The sequence below is a fragment of the Raphanus sativus genome, chromosome 5 (assembly GCF_000801105.2).
Source record: "Raphanus sativus cultivar WK10039 chromosome 5, ASM80110v3, whole genome shotgun sequence".
NCBI classification, from domain to species: Eukaryota; Viridiplantae; Streptophyta; class Magnoliopsida; order Brassicales; family Brassicaceae; genus Raphanus; species Raphanus sativus.
This window is the reverse complement of record NC_079515.1, coordinates 29,683,524-29,702,577: the sequence shown is the minus strand read 5'-3', so window position 1 is coordinate 29,702,577 and position 19,054 is coordinate 29,683,524. Positions and strand designations below refer to the sequence as shown.

Here is a 19,054-nt window from a genome sequence, read left to right as displayed (position 1 = left end):
CTCTTCCCAATCTTATCTCGTTTAAATATCTCGAGAGGATAAACTACATGTCGTTTTTATTTTCTAGACAAACTACTTGTCGTTTCAAATAAAATGCATGTTGTTTTTTGAGAATTAAATGGGTCAAACGTTGGGCTTAACTTGGTCCAAAAAAAATAATCTTATCGGACCTGACGACCGCGCCGGCCAGGCGGCGGCGGCGCGCGCGTGGAGACTCATCTGTTCCTCTGAGTCGTTTATACTCTCATAGCACATAGACATATATATGCTGCTCATTTCTCTTCCTCTTAAGCGATGTGGGACATTTTCCAAACTCATTCATTTAAAGCCAAACAGGCTTTTATCATTTGAGCCGCAGGCCCATTAATATTCACTCTTAACCAATTAATTATTGGTCCAACAGTTCTACTGGTACTTCGATTTGATTCTTGAAAGTCTACCAGAATATCTGTTAGCTTAAGTGGTTTAGTCTAGCTGGCTGGCTTCAGTTTAACCAAGTTTTTTAAATGACTCATTTTAAATGTCTCGTTGATTTTATAGTATTCATTTTGGCAGATAACGTATTTAAGATATTGATTAATTGTTTTCGTCAAAAGTTGAAATCAAACTCCATAAAACAGTTGACTTTGTTTATTTTCGACGCCGATAAGTTGAAACTAGATTTTGTAAGGAAACTGAACCAACAGACCCATTATTATGTTTCAAAGTAAACATCGTCGTTAGTATGTCATCGGAAACTAAGATTAAGCGTTTAAACAAGTGCGGACATGTTTTTCATCGTTTCTGTATGGAGTATATTCTTGGGTTTACACAGTTACACTTGATCGGAGCGAGATGTCCAAATTGTCGTGGTTTGGTTGATTTGATGCAGGTTTTGATCTTTCACTGAAAGATTTTGTTTATCTACTAAGCGAATACTTGGGTTGGGCTTATATTTTGTCATTACTAAAGTATAGTTTTTTTTTTTTTTGCTAAAGACTAAAATAAGTTAGTATTAATGCAGAGTTGTGTCTATTATTCCTTGTGAATCTTGAAGGAACTAACCGACTTATCTAAATGCCAGCCCTCGATATTCAGAAAATTATCAACCAACAAAATAAGCTGATATCAGAATTAGAGTGTTATTATTTTATTAGGACATGGAAGCAGAAACATGGACTACAAAGGACTTTCTTTATGATTCTTTATTAGTCGGTTTTTTTTTTTTTGAATAATATGTAAAATTAATTCAGAAAAAAGTATTTGTTACAGCCAGAGCCGTGCTCACCATTATACAGAAGAGGCATGAGCCCCAGGCCCCTCATTTTTCACCAATATTTGGGGCCCCATGCATACAAAATACAGTGGATGTTGATGGAGTATGAAGAGTGTATACATATGTTAGGAGCTTGATTGTTTATGTATTTTGTTCTTTACATTTTAGTTTGGTCTTATGTTAGTGAATTATTTTTGTCACAAACATATCTAGTGTATCTACAACTTTAATTGTTTATAAGAATGCCTTAGGCCCCCAAAATTGTAGGCACGGCACTGGTTACAGCCTTAGCTACTGGAAACAGAGCATGTTTTTAAATAAAAAACAGAGCACTTGGTGAAACAAACTAGTCGGCTTTTTTGTTTATGTCTTTCATGGAGATCGAGAGTGGTGATGAGTCTGAGAGACGATAGGAGATGCACAACATCTGCAGCACCTTCCTCGTGGCGCTGGCTCGCAACACACACAAGCCGGGCAAATCGGTCGCATGGGGCCGATAGGAACTGAAAAATACATTTTTTTTTTTTTGAAACACTTTTTTTCGACGATTTGTGATTGTCTATATAGATAGGTTGACGAGTTCAGTACCTCTGGAGGTCGATGCAATACGAGCAGCGTTGCTTTGTGACAAGGGAAGAAGAAGTAGCAGAGAGAAGACGATTACCTTCACTAAGATAGACTTCTCACTGTGAAACGCCATTGATGCTCTGCTTTTGTTATGGATTATGATATCAGAGGACATACGGTATTGATATGTATTTATATGTGTTTTCCAAGGACGACTTTTCCACAGTCCAATTTAGGATTCAAAGTCTCTTTATGTACTGGATGAGAAGTCAAATGTCCCTAAATTAATAGACCGACCCACATGTAAGGTAAGGCCGAACTGTAACGCAGCTCTGAACTAAAGGATAAACAAATTGTACAAAAAAATAATACTACAATTTTTTGGGTGGTAAACATCAAAAGGTGCAACAGATGTGCAAAAAAATGAGACAGGAGAAATAAGCAAATTCAAATAATTTTTATAGCATTCTGTCTAACTCTCACTTATTTCTTGGATAGCGCAGAGGATGTGCGGAATAGTGGGACGAAAACTTGTTCTAGTGTGGCGGATAAGAGTTATAGTAAGTGCGAAAAGAATGATCATTCTCGGATAACCAAAGTGAAGAGGATATTGGTGACTTCAATGTTGATAGATCCCGAGTATTGGAACAAGGAAGGTCCTTATTTTTTATTGTTCTATCATGTTTCTAAAAAAAATTAATATTTCCTGAATTTATAGTCTTTTCAGAAAAAAATGTATAGCCTGTTAACATAATACTAGATTTCATACATTTTTATGTATTTTATAGGTAAATTATATTTATATTTGTATAAAATAGTTTTTTTAAAAGTGAACTCAATTATATGAGAATCAAAATATGATAATTAATTTCATCTCACATCGAGTGGATTATTTTTAACACGTTTCACATTGATCAAAAGTTTTATTTTATTTTCTTATAAAGTAAGCTAAAATATTTTTTCAATCCATCTTGTATTTTTTATATATATTTCGCACGTTTGATGGATTAATACAAAAATTGCAATCTTAAAACATCAGTTGTAACACGAAGTAACACATAATCAAATAATATAGCCGACTAATATTATTTTGTGTTTATAAATGATCTAGTTAAATATTTAAACTTCAAAAAAAATTTAAGTTTAAAAATATGAATAAAATAAATATTTGTAAGAGACAATTTCATCTTATTTTCTATATTTTTGTTAGGTCACTTATTAGATAATCGTAGCACTAATATAATATGTCAAATTTTTGAGGAGTATCTTCTAATTCATTTTTTTAAATTATGTTATTGGTTTAGTTATTTTCAAAATTTTATTGAAATTCAATATTTGAAAAATATCAAAATATTTGTAGTTATTTTATTTAAATAAATTCGATCTTTAATAAATGATAATAGTATTTCTTAACATGATTCTTTATAGAAATGCCGACTAATTATGCAACTTATAATAAAATAACTAGATTTTGACCCGCCCGACCGGGCGGGTATTTATTTTATATTTTATTTTTTTAATAATAAATGATGTATTTGTAATACTTAAATATAAATTTAGATTGAAAAATAATCTTTGCAGTTATAATAAAAATAAAACTAAAATTTTAATAAAAATGTTATGATATAAATTTTAAATTTCCTAATTAAAATAATATAGAGGAGTCATAAATTTTTTTAATTCAAAAATCTTAGCATCCCATAAAAAAAATTATAAATACATAAAATATATAAACATATTTGGAACTATAATTTCTATTAAAATATTTTTTTAAAGAAAAATAATCTTGCGTTGTTTTTGTTTATTTTTAGAGCTTGACCTGTGACTGTATAAATATTTTCTTTCTCTTTAGTTTTTTTTTGTGTACTAATGGTATACTATATATATATTTGTAAATTAAAATGTATTACATAATTGTTAATATAACATTTTAAAACATAACAATTTTATTTATTACTTTTTAAAACAATTATATTTTGTGATTTAATCGTCTATTATATCACAATGTATCATTTAAACCAATCTTATATTTATAACTAATTAAATTTATATTATGAGAGCATTATGCTAATAATATATAAATAAATTATTTTATATTTTATTTATATATTATATAAATTGATTATGATGTGTGATTTTTTATTTTATTATTTGTTACTAATAAATATTAAAAATATTTAATATGTTAATACAAAATATATTAGGAAATCTATTTTGGTTAAGATTTTATTAAGGAAATATATTATTTAAATTAGGAAAAGACATTAAATGTTTAAATCTATTATTTAAATTAGAAAAAATAATCATACTTAAATATAGCTTCATTTAATATCTTAAGGGCATGGCAATGTAATTCTAGTGGAAAACTAAGGGTTAATCTAATTTTGTACTCCACTTTTAATAGATTAGATTATAGAATCAATATAAAATATGTAATACTTCCAAATATGATAAACTAAAGATTCCTAATACATTTTGAACAATGGTCCAGCTGCACATGACGCTAAACTAATAAACCACTATATTATATGTAATTCTTGTTTAATTATAGGAAACTTAAGATATTCTATGATATTGATATTTATATATTTGAAGAATAGTTTTTCTAAAAATACTTATGAAATCTCAAGTTTGATAAGATGGTTTCAGAATAAGATGAATATTCTGCGTTTGCATCCTATTTAAAAGAAATACAATGGATCAAGAAATGTTTCTTAACTTTTGCGACCGTTCGTATATACTATGGAAATACGGAATAGAACACATCGACAAAAAATATTTGGATGCATTGCTTGGTGTGAACCGTCCTACTTTGTCTTCATGAACACATAGTTTTTTCTCTGATTAACAGTCTTAATCGTATCTGTTTAAGATAATGATAAAAAATATGTTTAAGAAATTTTAATATTTTATGATTTTAACATATATATATATATATATATGAAATGCAAAATTTGTCGTGACCGAATTGTATTTAATGACATTTAACACTGAAAAAAACCAATTGTATTTTTTAAATAACATATAAAATAAATGTTATTTTTGAAAAATAATCTTCTTTTTTATTTAGTAATAAACGACTATTTTATTAATCAAACTTCAGATAATCTAAATAATCAAATCGGAATAGAATTTTTTTTTACGAAAAGACCATGTAATAAGGCTAAAGGATCATCAATTCCGTTCATGCTCTTGGAACGTAAGGTTGGGAAGTAAAAAATTTTGAAGTCCGGAAAGCATCTGATGAGTTTGTATCACTTCCATTTTTTTTCCCGTAAAACTTGGCCAACCTTGAATTTTTTTTATCTTTGCAATCTGTCTTAAATTTTGACAAGGCAAATATTAATGTATACGTTCTATACTCCATCTCAGTGTTTTGAACTCGATTTGTAAAGCAGCCTTTTGCCTTTTTATGTTCCACGTCTCTATAAATTGAATTCTATCCAAAATATCCATCCAAACCTATTTGTATCCACTAAACTAGATATCGTAAAGACGTAACAACATTTTATTTTACTTGGTAAAAGCCTAAAAGGTGTATGTTGAGCCAAAAAGAAAGAAATCGAGATCAATGGGTGCATTGAATCTGAAATTTGAGATGATTTGATTCTTACTGAGTTTCTAGATAATTTCAGAAAATATGAAAATTTGATGTGATTTTTACTAAACAATTATATAGTCTCATTTAAAATTATGGGATTTGGTTTTTGAATTTCTATAACTAAAAAACTCCTTTCAAACACTCTAAAAACAATTAAAGCACTCTAAAATTTTTAACTTAAATTTTGTTCAATAACACTAGATTTTAAAGTATTTTTTAAAATTCATATTTGAATAACAATAGATTTGTCATATATTAACACAAATAACCTCGAATTCATAGTTTAATACACCCCCAACAAATATATTTCTTATGGTCATCAATAACTCTATATGCCCTCAGATAACTAAAATTGACTCAATAACTCTGGCATTTTTATTACTTTTAGTTATTCAAAAGTCAAAACAACAGTGAATAAGGTGAGAAATAAAAATAAGTTAAGAAAATCAAATAAAGAAAAATATGATTTTTTCATACATAAAGTTATGGATATGTTTCTAAATGAAATAAAAATATAGGATTGTTCCCCAAATATTTTGCTCCGTATTCGATCGACAGAGCAAGATTCTGTGCACCTATCTTCCTTTTTTTCTTTCAAGTTTTCATATATTTCTTACAATCAGGTGTTTAATCTAAACGGTCAATATTTGCAAAAAGAAAATAAAAGTAAAACTCATAATGAAATCTCTCAATGGTTTTTTGCTTCCTTTAGTCATAGCTTTTGCCATTCTTCAATCAGTCCAACCTCAAGATCAATCAGGTTCTTACTCGGTTTTCCTTAAAACTTGATGCTTTCAGTTTATATCACCTCTTGAATTTCTGTCTCTTTTGATTATAATATTTTTTCATGAACAGGATTTGTCAGCTTGGATTGTGGATTAATCCCTAAAAGCACAACATATAGGGAGAAGACAACAAATATAACATACACATCAGACACGGACTATATCGACAGTGGATTAGTCGGGAGGATCAACGATTCATACAATACACCGTTACAACAACAGACTTGGACCTTAAGAAGCTTCCCTGAAGGTCAGAGAAACTGTTACAACTTCAACCTTAAGGCCAACCGCAAATATTTGATTAGAGGTACCTTTGTGTATGGGAATTATGACGGTCTAAACCAGATCCCAAAGTTTGATCTTCACGTTGGTCCTAACAAATGGACTTCTGTTATATTGGATGGAGTAGCAAATGCTTCGATCTACGAGATGATCCATGTCTTACCACAAGACCGGCTTCAAGTTTGTCTTGTCAAAACAGGACAAACAACACCGTTTATATCGGCGTTAGAACTTCGTCCGTTAAACAATAGAAGTTACGTGACTCAAAGTGGATCGTTGGCGTCGTTCGCCAGGATTTACTTTCCGCAGAATCCATCTTACCTCAGGTAAAGATAACGAGGCTTCATTTTAAAATATAAAATATTCTTTCACAAGTAATATCATAAAATGCAAATGCAAACGTTTACATACATTTCCTTCCGTTTGCGTTTACTACAACACAAAGATTTTGCCTATTTTGCTTGCTTAAATTGTGCGTTCATTTGAAAAAGGTCATGAATGATACATTTTCATGAAGAATCTTTGTCTCTCTCACTCTCTCTTTTATAGGTTTGATGAAGACTTCCATGACCGAGTTTGGGTTCCATGTAGCGAGAATGAAACCCTGTCGATAAGTACCAATCTTCAAGTCAATACAAGTAGTAACTCCTACGACGTGCCTCAAAAGGTGGCGAATTCTGCAATCGTTCCTGCAAAGCCTACTGATCCTCTTAACATATGGTGGGATCTTGGTCACGCCAAAACAGAATCGTATATATACATGCATTTCGCTGAAATTCAGAATCTTGGCAATAATGAGATCAGAGAATACAACATTACTTACAACGGTGATCAGGTTTGGGAATCTTTCTTTAGACCTGGCAAACTCAACATCACAACAATTATTAGTCCAACGGCGTTGAGTTCTCCAGATGGGATATTCAATTTCACTTTTACAATGACCAAAAACTCTACTCTTCCTCCACTTATCAATGCCCTTGAAGTTTATACAGTTGTTGAAAATTTACTGCTGGCGGCATACCAAGATGAAGGTAAATTTCATTAGTAAATCCATTCCATATATATAATTGTTTTATATCAAATTTTAAATACGTATAGATTTCCAAACCACTACCATATATGTATCTAAATTTTGTATTTTTATTTATTTGAATCCATTACTTGAATTTTTAATCATTAACCGAATAATAACATATTTAAGTTATGATTTAGTAATCATAAATTGAATAAAAGCACATTTTGACAAGAATTTTAATTATGCTATTAACACAAAATTATGTTTAATATAGATATCTTATTCAATTAATATTTTACATCTTGTAGACCTCCTTTTTATTTGTAAACTACATACCTCCTTTTTCTTTCAACCGTTGCATTGATATTTACATCTCCTAATTTGTTTGGTTCGTCTGAGTATCAGTTTCTGCTATGATGAACATCAAGAAAACATATGGATTGAATAAAAAGATAAGTTGGCAAGGAGATCCATGTTCTCCTCAAATTTACCGATGGGAAGGTGTGAATTGCCTTCAGTTGGACTCGGATCAACCTCTCATCATATCCTTGTATGTATTTTATTTCATTTGTATACAGTTCATAATTTTTTTTGTTTTGTTTCGGAGTTTGCGCTAATTTTAATTATTTAACGCACTAGAAACTTGACAACAAGCGGACTGAACGGTACCATAACCCCTGATATAGCTAAGCTTATACAATTGAGAGAACTGTAAGCCTCTAAAACTCTTAAAATACAAATAATTGTATGATATATTAACTTTCAAAAACGTTATTTCCCCCTATAATGGCCAGAGATTTATCAAAGAATGATTTATCAGGAGATATTCCACAGTTTCTTGCTGATATGAAGATGCTGACACTCATGTGAGTTTCTGATATTGAACTATTGTTTGCACTTTTTCAAAAAAAATTTGTTTTTGCTAACGAATTTTTTTTTTTCATTTGCAGAAACTTAAGCGGAAACCCAAAGCTCAGTCTCACAATTCCAGATTCTCTTCAACAAAGGATAAACAACAAATCTATAACACTAATGTAAGATGTTTTCACAACTGTTGTTTCTTCTTCTTGATCATAAAGCATATTTTTTAGTTTGCCTCCTTAGTGTTACTAATCTCCTCTTTGTTTTTTGGTCATTTCCCGTCATTTTTAATGATTGTAGAATAGATCACAAACCGAGTAGAAATTTTACTTTGGTTACTATTGAGATATCGGTGGCTGGCGTGATCACTGCACTAGCTATCCTTGCCATATGTTTTATTATTGCAAGGAAAAAACATAATAAAGGTATAATTATCGGATCAGGTCTTAAACACATGTAAAATATAACATTTTTCAAATGTTTGATTAAATCTTTTTTTTATTACCATTGTATTAGTTTCAAGCAGCGTTAATAGTGAGAAGAGATTATCCAATCAATCAATCGGAACAAAGGAGCGGATATTCACGTATTCCGAGATACTAAAGATGACGAATAACTTTCAGAGAGTTCTTGGTAAAGGAGGCTACGGAAGAGTGTATTATGGAAACTTAAATGATACTCAAGTAGCTGTAAAAATGCTCTTTCATACATCAGCTGCTCAAGATTATAAACATTTTAAAGCAGAGGTAACTTTGAATGAGAAATAGAGCCATCAGTCTCTTTCGATTTAGTTTCTAATCATTCTTATGCTTCTTAGGTTGAACTTCTTGTAAGAGTCCACCACAGACATTTGGTGGGACTTGTGGGTTATTGCGATGATGGTGATAACTTAGCTTTGATTTATGAATACATGGCAAATGGAGACTTGAAGGAGAATATGTCAGGTAAAACTTTCACTAAGAGATTCTGACTTGGTGGAATTTAATTCACTGTAAATACAACTGAAATTTGGTACAGGAAAACGTGGTGAGCATGTTCTAACTTGGGAAAACAGAATACTAATAGCTATGGAGGCAGCACAAGGTGATGAAACAACATTGTTTTTTTTTCTCATATTCTGATTTTGATGTCTACAATGCAAAATTGACATAAAAGCAACCATTAATTGTAATAGGATTGGAGTATCTACACAATGGAAGCATTCCTCCCATGGTCCATAGAGATGTGAAAACTACTAACATACTATTAAATGAGCTGTTTCAAGCGAAACTAGCCGATTTTGGGCTCTCTAGATCTTCCCCGGTTGATGGTGAATCTTATGTATCAACAGTAGTTGCAGGAACACCTGGTTACTTAGACCCTGAGTGAGTACCAATAGCAATCAACTAATAATCTTATTCAGTATAAAATATGATAATGTTATATCATCACTACTCTTTTCAGGTACTATATAACAAACTTGCTAAGCGAGAAGAGCGACGTGTATAGCTTCGGGGTAGTGCTACTAGAGATCATCACAAACCAGCCTGTGATCGATACAACCCGGGAGAAATCTCACATTACACAATGGGTTAGCTTCGTTCTCCTGGAAGGAGACATTAATAATATTATTGACCCAAAACTAATAGGAGATTTTGATACAAATGGTGTATGGAAAGCTGTGGAGTTGGCGCTGGCATGTGTAAACCCTACCTCCAACCGTAGACCAACAATGCCACACGTTGTGATGGAGCTAAAAGAGTGTCTGGATTCAGAGATTGCCAGGAAACAAGGGAGTCAAGTGATGTATTCTAAAGATTCTGTTGATTTTAGCCTATCTCCTGGTTCCGAACTCTCTCCTGGACCCAGGTGAATTGAAAGGATTTAATATTTTTGAACACAATGATATGTTGAAATAAACATTGCAATGTTAAGTTATCTTTGAAATTGAACCTTTTCTTCTCTATGCATAAGCAAGCAGTTTGTTTCAGTAGTAATGTATGTGTAACTTTCTTGGGTTACAAGAAACCATATTTTCCATTCATGTGTTATTTTATTGGGTTTTTTTCTTTATTACGAATTCAGAGTATTTTTTTGTTCAGGACCGATCGATTTTCATTGATTTAAATTAAACCAGAGCCGGTATGGTCTCATGGTTTAAGCAAAAGTCTGTAAGAGTACTTTTCACTACAGAGTCTTCGAAAGTTAAACAATCTCTACGACAGAATCTAAAAGAAATTGAAACAAAACAATTAGGAGGATAGATCACTACTGTGTTAGAATCTGATAAACAATCAAGATTTATTTATGTGTAGTTTCCATTTAGTTATTGATATGAAATAACAAATTTCTCATAACAATATTTGGAATTGGTTTTATGTTTCTAATTTATACGAGTATTGATCCTGTGCTACACATATATATTTTCGCTTACAAATAAGACCAAGTTTCAGTTACATACAACTTAAACTATATACATTAATAAAATAATTTTGATTTATTATAAGAAGATGAGTATATATAAATAATTTCCGCATCTTAGTTTTTAACTTGTTATATAGATTGTGTCCTAAAATTGAGAAAAAGAGAAGTTTATCAAAGAGGTAGTTATAGGTGTTGAGCCAGACAGAAATAAATTGTGTCCTAAAATTACTCTTTGGGTCCATCCTCCCCTCCACCGTGAGAGAAAAGACAGAAACAAAGCTGTAATTTTGAAATTACCCCATGTGTTTTTTTTCAACGGTTGGTGACTAGAAACAAAAAAAGATTCTCTTATTTTGTTAAGAGATAAGATTGACAAAACGTAATAAATTGAGTGAACCTTAATTTTGTCAATGCTTTGAGGTCGTACAATTGCCAACATTGACTAGTTCCTTTCAAAAGCAGCGCGTTATCCAATCATAAATTTTAAAAGCTATGTATTTGAATTTAGAGAAAATTACTAAATTATTATTTTTCTAAAGTTTTTGTCTCCTAAATAGCCTATAAAAGTCAAATTAACCGAATAGATTTCATTAAAACGGTAAATAACAATTTTATCCTTATTAATTTATAATTTTAACTAAATATTTACTAAGTATATAAAATAAATAAATATTAAAAATAAGAATTTTTTTTACAAAAATAAAAATTTTCTAAAAACTTTTTTCCAAAAAGAATTTCACAAAAAGTTTCAAACTTTTGTTGAGAAACTATTTTTCTTTTAAAAAGTTTAAGGATTAACCTTTATGAAAGTGTATGATATCTTCTTGGATTTATTAAAATAAGTTTCATTTCAAAAATGTCTTCATAAATATGTAAATAGATTTATTGAAAATAAATTCTTTAAAATACTTTTGTTGGCTACCATTTTTTAAATATGTTTAATCTAAAATATCTTAACATTTAGGGTTTATGATTTAGTGATTATGGTTTACGATTTAGTATTTTGGAGATGGGGTTGAGTTTAAATTTTTATAAATATTTTATAAGTTATTTTTAAATATTATAAATGATTTAGGAGAGTTAGTTAAATTATTTTATAACAAATTTAAGGTATTTATGAAACTAATCATCATTTGAATGTAAATCTGAAAAAAGATATCAAAGTATTGGTAAAATTGAAAATTTCTCTTCTTGAATATAACGTATACTAAAGCTGAGATTTCTGATATTCGAGTTGGTTCAAGTCTGTTGGGTATAGAAGAATATGACCCAATGAGTACTTGTAAGTGTTTCGATTCAGCGGTAAAGTTAGTGATTTTAACTTTTGAGACCCAATTTCGAGCCTCACTAAGGTCTGTTTTGTATTTTTCTTCTTTTTTTCATTAATGAAGAATAAAGTTATAACTCTTTTTAATTTCTTCTTCGAGTCTTGCCGCAGAAAAACAACAAAATCTTATGTACGTTTTGCGTTGATTTTCTGCATATAATTTTTTTCATCATCTTAGAATTGTCTTAAATCTAGTAGGATTTTAAAAGAGAAATTTCTTTGAATAACTTTTTAAATTTATTTTCACAAAATAGCATTTAAAAAGGAAAATTGATCAAACGAGGTTTTATTAAAAGGTAAAATATGTATTTATACCATTTGAGTTAATTAATCTACACTTAGGGTTTAGAGCTAAGAAGTGGGTTTTGGGTATGAGTACCAAATTTCAAAAAATAAAAATATATTAAAATTTTTAAAATAAAAAAGATTATTTTAGTCATTTTATTTTTAGGACTATTTTTATGACAAAAATTAAAAAAACGATTGGAGAGAATTATCTATTAAAAAGGTTTTTTTTTCCTCTTTTTAACAGTTTTGGTGATATTATTTTGTCTGACGAAAAACTCTCTGCACCTGGAAGTTACATGCTTCACTCATTCTCTACACGCCTGAAACCAGAAAGAACGTCGTAGGCAAGTAAGAGTAGACTTGGCACAAAGTCTACATATCCCACCTGACCCATTTATAATTGACCAATATAATTGAATAATATTCGCCAATCGACAGCAATGAACAATGAATAATATTCTCCTCTGAATCTCATCGCCTATCCAAGAAAAATGAAGTCTGTTCGTTGGTTTCTGCTCCTCTTAATCATCTCTTTTACTGTTCTGGGATCAGTCGATGCTCAAACTCAAGCAGGTTCTTGATAACATACAAGACTGTTTTTCATTACTCTGTTTTGCAGCTGAAAAGAACAATTTGACCTGTAACAAACTCTTTTGAATGTGATTTCTTTGTTTATGTTGAACAGGATTCATCAGCTTGGATTGTGGGTTGGTGCCTACGACCACAACCTATACTGAGAAGACGACGAATATAACATACAAATCAGACGCGGATTACGTAGACAGTGGGGTTGTCGGGAAGATCAATAATGCATACACGTCTCAGTTTCAGCAACAAACTTGGTCTTTGAGAAGCTTTCCTGACGGTCAAAGAAACTGTTACAACCTCGTTAACCTCACAGCGAACACCAAATATCTGATCAAAGCAACCTTCATGTATGGGAACTACGACGGTCTGAATCAATTGCCAAGCTTTGATCTTCACATTGGTGCTAACAATTGGACTTCTATCAAAATAACAGGAGCAACAAATAGTTCGACATATGAGATATTACATGTTGTAACACAAGATAGGCTTCAAGTTTGTCTTGTTAAAACAGGACCGACCACACCGTTCATTTCCGCACTGGAACTTCGTCCAATGAACAATAACAGTTATAACACACAAAGTGGATCGTTGATGATGTTTGCCAGAATATACTTTCCGTCCAATCCATTATCGTTCGTCAGGTAATAATAAAACCAAATCTTCATATACAACTTAATTTTTTTTTTATCAAGAGGAGTTGACCTATTAGTTAAAAAAACTCTTGGAGATTACCTATTCGAAATACATATTCGAGTCCAGTTGGAAATGGTTTGCTTTACAAAATACTGTAGAGTTTTTATATATCTTTTGTCTTTACAAAAATAGAGTTAATTTAACATGTTTGAGGAGGTCTACGTCCTCTTGGCCCGGACCTCCTAGTCTATCCCCTATATATTATTTTAGGAGCACTAAAAGAAAATAACCTCAAGTTGATGTGTTATTTACACAATGTCATTTCCTAGGTGGCATTCTCACATTCACTCTTACCCACTTCTTTTAAAAACCCTTTCATTACTAGAAAAATTACATTGTTTTGCCATTGTCAAATCTGTCCAAATTGTGTTATAACACATGATAAATTGCTACAATCATTAAACATAATAATAGATGATTAGTTTTTCAATCAATCATTTATGTTATGATATTGTTTTCCATATATAACAAAGTCACAAAGTTAAGTAGTTTCCATAATAATTCATTTCGTTTAATGGTCTGAGAATTTGGATTGACCAAATTAACTTGCATAAGTCTCATTGGCTATGACCATAATATATTGTTCAATGTTATGTTTTTTTTGTAAACAATTGATTACTACTTTTGGTTTTGCCCATAACAAAAGTCAAATAGAAAAAATCATACGTAATAACATTATATATTATATTTCATTAAATTATATATGACTTTTATCTGATTAATAACTTATAGTATATATGACGTTAAATACCGTATATTGATCCACTTCTTTATATATATTAAAAAAAGAAGCTATAATATACATTACTAAATTTTTTGTAAGTTTTTTTAATATATTGAGAATCTAAATTAGAAGATATATTTGACGAGATCTCTTGAATCCCTTAACTCAAGCACCATTTTTTTTGACTAAACAATCAACATAAATGATGATAGACCAAATTATGATTCAATAAAAATTTGTCGCTTCTTTAATATTGTCAAATCTCATAGTCAATATTATTTTCTATTTGTTTCTTCCTTAATTGTAAGACTTTCCAATTTTTTTAAATTTTTTAATAAAAGTTAGGGATTGTTAGTATTAAATTTAAGAGAGAATTTTTGTTTTGTTTTGAAATTAAGTGGAACTAACCCTAACTGTAGGGTATACTATATATAAATCAAGTGAACTTTACTCTACAATTTCACAACCTACAAGGATTAAGACTAGAAAAATAAAATGATACGAATTTCATCTCTCACTTGAAGTCAAAGAAATCAATGTTGTAGATTAAAGTGAAAATCATTAAACTTTGAAAGTTATACTCGGCTGCTGGCGGAGAGACCATTGAAATAGATTTCGTAGATGCAAAAATTAGTTGTTGTTAGTCTTTATATTTTTTTCTCAACTACTATTATGTGTTTCAACTAATGCTATAGTTTTTTTTATTTTTTTTTCATGGAGATAAAATACATGTAATTATTAAGAAAGATTTAGTTTCACAATTTGATCATTTACTGAAACATGGGTGTTCTAAGCTTTTGTTTAACTTTTCTTTTACACTCTCTTACGGCACTATTGACAACAGCTTTTTAGCAATTTTTAATCAAATTATGTTTTGTTATATTTTGTTTCTGCATGGTTTTATTTGTCTATTTCATATGTTTCGTTTCATCTTTTATTTACGATTTTTAATGATAACAATTATATATTATATATCTATGTTTTATTTTATTTTAAATCATAATTTATCTTTTATTAATATCCACTTACTCTTATTGATTCACTTCCACTATATATGTTCCAAGTAAACTTTCAAAACGAATACACAAGTTTAAAAATAAAATTCACATACAGTGTAATTTGTTTTTATGATTTTACATGTATAATGTCTATTTGATTCCATTTGATCATCTCTTAAAATCTATTCATTCCGCGCAGGGCGCGGGTTATCACCTAGTATACAATTAAAAAACTTATTGAGTTTAACAAAAAGAGTCTCTTCAGGTATGATGAGGACATACATGACCGAGGCTGGAATGCATATACAGATAACGAAACCACCTCGATAAGCACCGACCTCCCGATCGATACAAGTAATAACTACGATATGCCTCAAGCAGTGATGAAGAATGCTGCTATACCCGTAAATGCTAACAAGACATGGTACTTCTGGTGGACTCTTGACGACATCTCCGCGCAGTCATATGTATATATGCATTTCGCCGAAATCCAAACACTCAAAGCCAGTGACGTCAGAGAGTTCAACATCACTTACAACGGTGGCTTGCGTTGGTACAGTTATATGAGACCTCCTAATCTCAGCATTTCAACCATCTTCAATCCAAGAGCCGTGACTTCTTCAGACGGGGTGTTTAATTTCACTTTCACAATGACGGGAAACTCAACTCTTCCTCCACTTATCAACGCCCTAGAGGTTTACACAGTCTTAGACGTTACACAGCTCGGGACAGATGAGGATGAAGGTTAGCATGTTCTTATAATGCCATTATGCACTCTAAATTGTCTGTTTTAATATTTTTTATTGTTTCTTAGATGAGTTTTGAATATGTGATGATTAGTTTCTGCTATGATGAGTATCAAGAAGACATATGGTTTAACCAAGAAGCTAAGCTGGCAAGGAGATCCATGTGCTCCTCTGTTGTACCTGTGGGAAGGTGTGAACTGCAGTTATCCGGACTCCGAGCCATCGCTGATCACATCCTTGTATGTTCTTATATTATTCATCACAAGGTTCTCTAATTTTTGCTTATAACTATTATGGATACTTTCTTTTTTTTTTTGTTTATTCTCAAATAATAGGAACTTGAAGGCAAGCGGATTAACCGGTACCATAACATCTGACATATCCAAGCTAACACAGTTGACAGAGCTGTAAGCATCCGAATGGAAACACCAAGAAACTTAGTATTACATATGCATGATTGTTGTGGGAAAAAGGAATAACTCTTATTTTTCTCTATTTTATGGACAGAGATTTATCAAGTAATGATTTATCAGGATATATTCCATCTTTTTTTGCTGATATGAAAATGTTGAAACTTATGTGAGCTTCTTTTTCACAACCTTTTCTTGTCTGCTACCAGATTTTTCTGTTCTGTTCTGTTCTGAAAGCTGCAGTGTTTTTTTCTTCTTATTCAAAGAAACTTAAGTGGAAACCCAAAGCTTAATGTCACAGTTCCGGACTCTCTTCAGGAAAGGGTAAACAGCCAATCTTTAACACTAATGTAAGTTTTTCATACTTCACTTAGATCAACTCAATTTTTTCTTGGAAGTATATGTAATGCCACACTAAATCTACAATCACTTTTTTAATGATTTCAGTCTGGGAGATACCCTGAATCCGACCACTATCAGAGGCAAAAGCAAAAAGGTTCCAGTGATTGCTATTGCAGCGTCATTGGCTGGCGTGTTCGCTCTGGTAGTTATCTTGGCCATCTTTTTCATCGTTAGAAAGAAAAAACCAAGAAGCAATGCGGGTATGTTTGAATATCACCAGACCGAGTTCCTGAGATTAAAGAAACAGGATAACATATTTTTTGTACGCATTTGCAGCTCCAAGACCTCCATCAGTCACTTCAGGTTTAGCAAAAAGTGAGACTAGACCATCCAATCCATCAATTATAACAAAGGACCGCAGAATCACGTACTCGGAGGTACTGAGGATGACTAATAACTTCGAGAGGGTTCTTGGCAAAGGAGGATTTGGAACAGTGTATCATGGAAACTTGGATGATGCTCAAGTAGCTGTGAAAATGCTCTCTCATTCATCGGCTCAAGGCTATAAAGAATTCAAGGCAGAGGTATGTTACGAGATATGTCCTTATTGTTAATCCTTGTTTCTTAAATAGTGTTAAGTTTTTTTCTAATAAATCATCAAAATGTAACTTTGTAAATTTTATCAGGTGGAGCTTCTTTTAAGAGTTCATCACAGACATTTGGTGGGACTTGTGGGGTATTGTGATGATGGAGATAACTTGGCTCTGATCTATGAGTACATGGGAAACGGAGACCTGAAGGAGAATATGTCAGGTAAACACATTGGCTAAAGACACTCTAACTTAGTCGCATCAATCTCCTTCCACAGTTTAAAACATTCAAAGCCCATTACAGGAAAACGTGGAGGCAATGTACTAACCTGGGAAAACAGAATGCAAATAGCTGTAGAGGCAGCACAAGGTGAACAAAAATAACCTTTTCTCTTTGTCTGATTCATGACTAGAAAATGTTGCCTATTCTGATTATGATGTTTGAAAGCAAAGACTGGCATAAACAATAACCATCTGTTAACAGGATTGGAGTATCTTCACAATGGATGTAGGCCTCCTATGGTCCATAGAGATGTGAAAACTACCAACATCTTATTGGATGAGCGTTATGGAGCAAAACTAGCTGACTTTGGGCTGTCAAGATCTTTTCCAATCGATGGTGAATGTCATGTCTCGACAGTGGTTGCGGGCACACCTGGTTACCTAGACCCCGAGTGAGTTAGTTGAATGAGTAATTAATCAAGACTGTTGTATATTTTGCTCAAATGAGAAATCAAGAATGTTTGTTAAACCTTTCTATATATTACTATCTCAGGTACTACAGAACAAATTGGCTAAGCGAGAAGAGTGATGTCTACAGCTTCGGAGTAGTGCTATTAGAGATAGTAACAAACAAACCGGTGATTGATAAAACCCGAGAAAGACCTCATATCAATGAATGGGTTGGGTTCATGCTCACCAAAGGAGACATCAGGAGCATTGTTGACCCCAAGCTGATGGGAGACTATGACACAAATGGTGCGTGGAAGATTGTAGAGCTGGCCCTGGGTTGTGTGAACCCGTCTTCCAACCAGAGACCAAAAATGGCACAGGTTGTGATGGAGCTGAACGAGTGTGTGGCCTTGGAAAATGCCAGGAGACAGGGTAGCCAAGAGATGTACTCGATGGGTTCAGTTGACAATAGTCTCACTTCTGCTTCGGAGTTTGCCCCGGGAGCCAGATAACTTGAAAAATGTGCTATTTGATTCTATGGAAAAACTATTTTGTTTGTTTTTGGCAATTATCTTTCCTTGTGAAGTTTCCAATTCAATGTCCTTGTGATAAACTATATTGTTAGAAAATGAAGTATACAATCTTCTGTGTTATGGAAGAAACAAAATCTCATTCTTACAAACCTTCTATTTTTGACTAGTTCATATCTTGCTTGCTTCCAAGTCACCACTGAATAATTCAAGATTGATATATATATATATATATACAAAGAGTTAAAGTGTGTGAATGATTGTTCAGTATGGACCAATTTTTTTAAAAAACTTTTGTAAACATGATGGTTAATTCATATCTTTATCCATAGTTTGATGCAGTTTGTGGGATTCAATAAAATTTAGATGGAACAACG

General features: G+C 31.6%; 3 protein-coding genes across 4 annotated transcripts; 2 read left to right on the top strand and 1 right to left on the bottom strand.

Moving 5' to 3' along the window:
- Nucleotides 1-1,504: 1,504 nt before the first annotated feature.
- LOC108860578 (uncharacterized) lies at nucleotides 1,505-1,999 on the bottom strand. The gene is made up of 2 exons (XM_018634440.2): nucleotides 1,844-1,999; nucleotides 1,505-1,758 (listed from the first exon to the last, which is right to left on the bottom strand). The coding sequence occupies exons 1-2, from the start codon at nucleotides 1,995-1,997 to the stop codon at nucleotides 1,628-1,630; spliced, it is 285 nt and encodes a 94-aa protein (XP_018489942.2). The 5' UTR covers nucleotides 1,998-1,999; the 3' UTR covers nucleotides 1,505-1,627.
- A 3,966-nt stretch (nucleotides 2,000-5,965) lies between these two features.
- LOC108858734 (probable LRR receptor-like serine/threonine-protein kinase At1g51860) lies at nucleotides 5,966-10,396 on the top strand. 2 transcript variants are annotated; one of them, XM_057010291.1, is made up of 14 exons: nucleotides 5,966-6,183; nucleotides 6,279-6,816; nucleotides 7,040-7,521; nucleotides 7,911-8,055; nucleotides 8,145-8,216; nucleotides 8,300-8,371; nucleotides 8,456-8,539; nucleotides 8,667-8,791; nucleotides 8,883-9,112; nucleotides 9,184-9,310; nucleotides 9,384-9,449; nucleotides 9,541-9,730; nucleotides 9,810-9,936; nucleotides 10,025-10,190. In XM_057010291.1, the coding sequence occupies exons 1-14, from the start codon at nucleotides 6,102-6,104 to the stop codon at nucleotides 10,049-10,051; spliced, it is 2,367 nt and encodes a 788-aa protein (XP_056866271.1). In that variant the 5' UTR covers nucleotides 5,966-6,101; the 3' UTR covers nucleotides 10,052-10,190. The 2 variants fall into 2 exon arrangements, with proteins under 2 accessions (XP_056866271.1, XP_018488119.1); XM_018632617.2 differs by having other exon boundaries at nucleotides 5,968-6,183; nucleotides 9,810-10,396.
- Nucleotides 10,397-12,713: 2,317 nt separating this feature from the next.
- On the top strand, nucleotides 12,714-18,836 carry LOC108860167 (probable LRR receptor-like serine/threonine-protein kinase At1g51860). The gene is made up of 13 exons (XM_018634070.2): nucleotides 12,714-12,957; nucleotides 13,070-13,613; nucleotides 15,653-16,131; nucleotides 16,228-16,372; nucleotides 16,469-16,540; nucleotides 16,641-16,712; nucleotides 16,810-16,893; nucleotides 16,991-17,145; nucleotides 17,222-17,469; nucleotides 17,572-17,698; nucleotides 17,780-17,845; nucleotides 17,960-18,149; nucleotides 18,251-18,836. Exons 1-13 carry the CDS (start codon nucleotides 12,876-12,878, stop codon nucleotides 18,657-18,659), a joined length of 2,673 nt encoding a protein of 890 aa, XP_018489572.1. The 5' UTR covers nucleotides 12,714-12,875; the 3' UTR covers nucleotides 18,660-18,836.
- Nucleotides 18,837-19,054: the final 218 nt, after the last annotated feature.

What these genes read in the sequence shown, in the direction of transcription:
- LOC108858734 (XM_018632617.2), top strand. Translation starts at nt 6,102, where the DNA reads ATGAAATCTCTCAATGGTTTTTTGCTTCCTTTAGTCATAGCTTTTGCC. An exon ending in CAACCTCTCATCATATCCTT is followed by an intron (nt 8,056 to 8,144) that starts GTATGTATTTTA and finishes TTAACGCACTAG; the next exon opens with AAACTTGACAACAAGCGGAC. An exon ending in CTTATACAATTGAGAGAACT is followed by an intron (nt 8,217 to 8,299) that starts GTAAGCCTCTAA and finishes TATAATGGCCAG; the next exon opens with AGATTTATCAAAGAATGATT.
- LOC108860167 (XM_018634070.2), top strand. Translation starts at nt 12,876, where the DNA reads ATGAAGTCTGTTCGTTGGTTTCTGCTCCTCTTAATCATCTCTTTTACT. An exon ending in CGATGCTCAAACTCAAGCAG is followed by an intron (nt 12,958 to 13,069) that starts GTTCTTGATAAC and finishes TATGTTGAACAG; the next exon opens with GATTCATCAGCTTGGATTGT. An exon ending in AAAACCAAGAAGCAATGCGG is followed by an intron (nt 17,146 to 17,221) that starts GTATGTTTGAAT and finishes ACGCATTTGCAG; the next exon opens with CTCCAAGACCTCCATCAGTC.
- LOC108860578 (XM_018634440.2), bottom strand. Translation starts at nt 1,997, where the DNA reads ATGTCCTCTGATATCATAATCCATAACAAAAGCAGAGCATCAATGGCG. An exon ending in TATTGCATCGACCTCCAGAG is followed by an intron (nt 1,759 to 1,843) that starts GTACTGAACTCG and finishes TGTATTTTTCAG; the next exon opens with TTCCTATCGGCCCCATGCGA.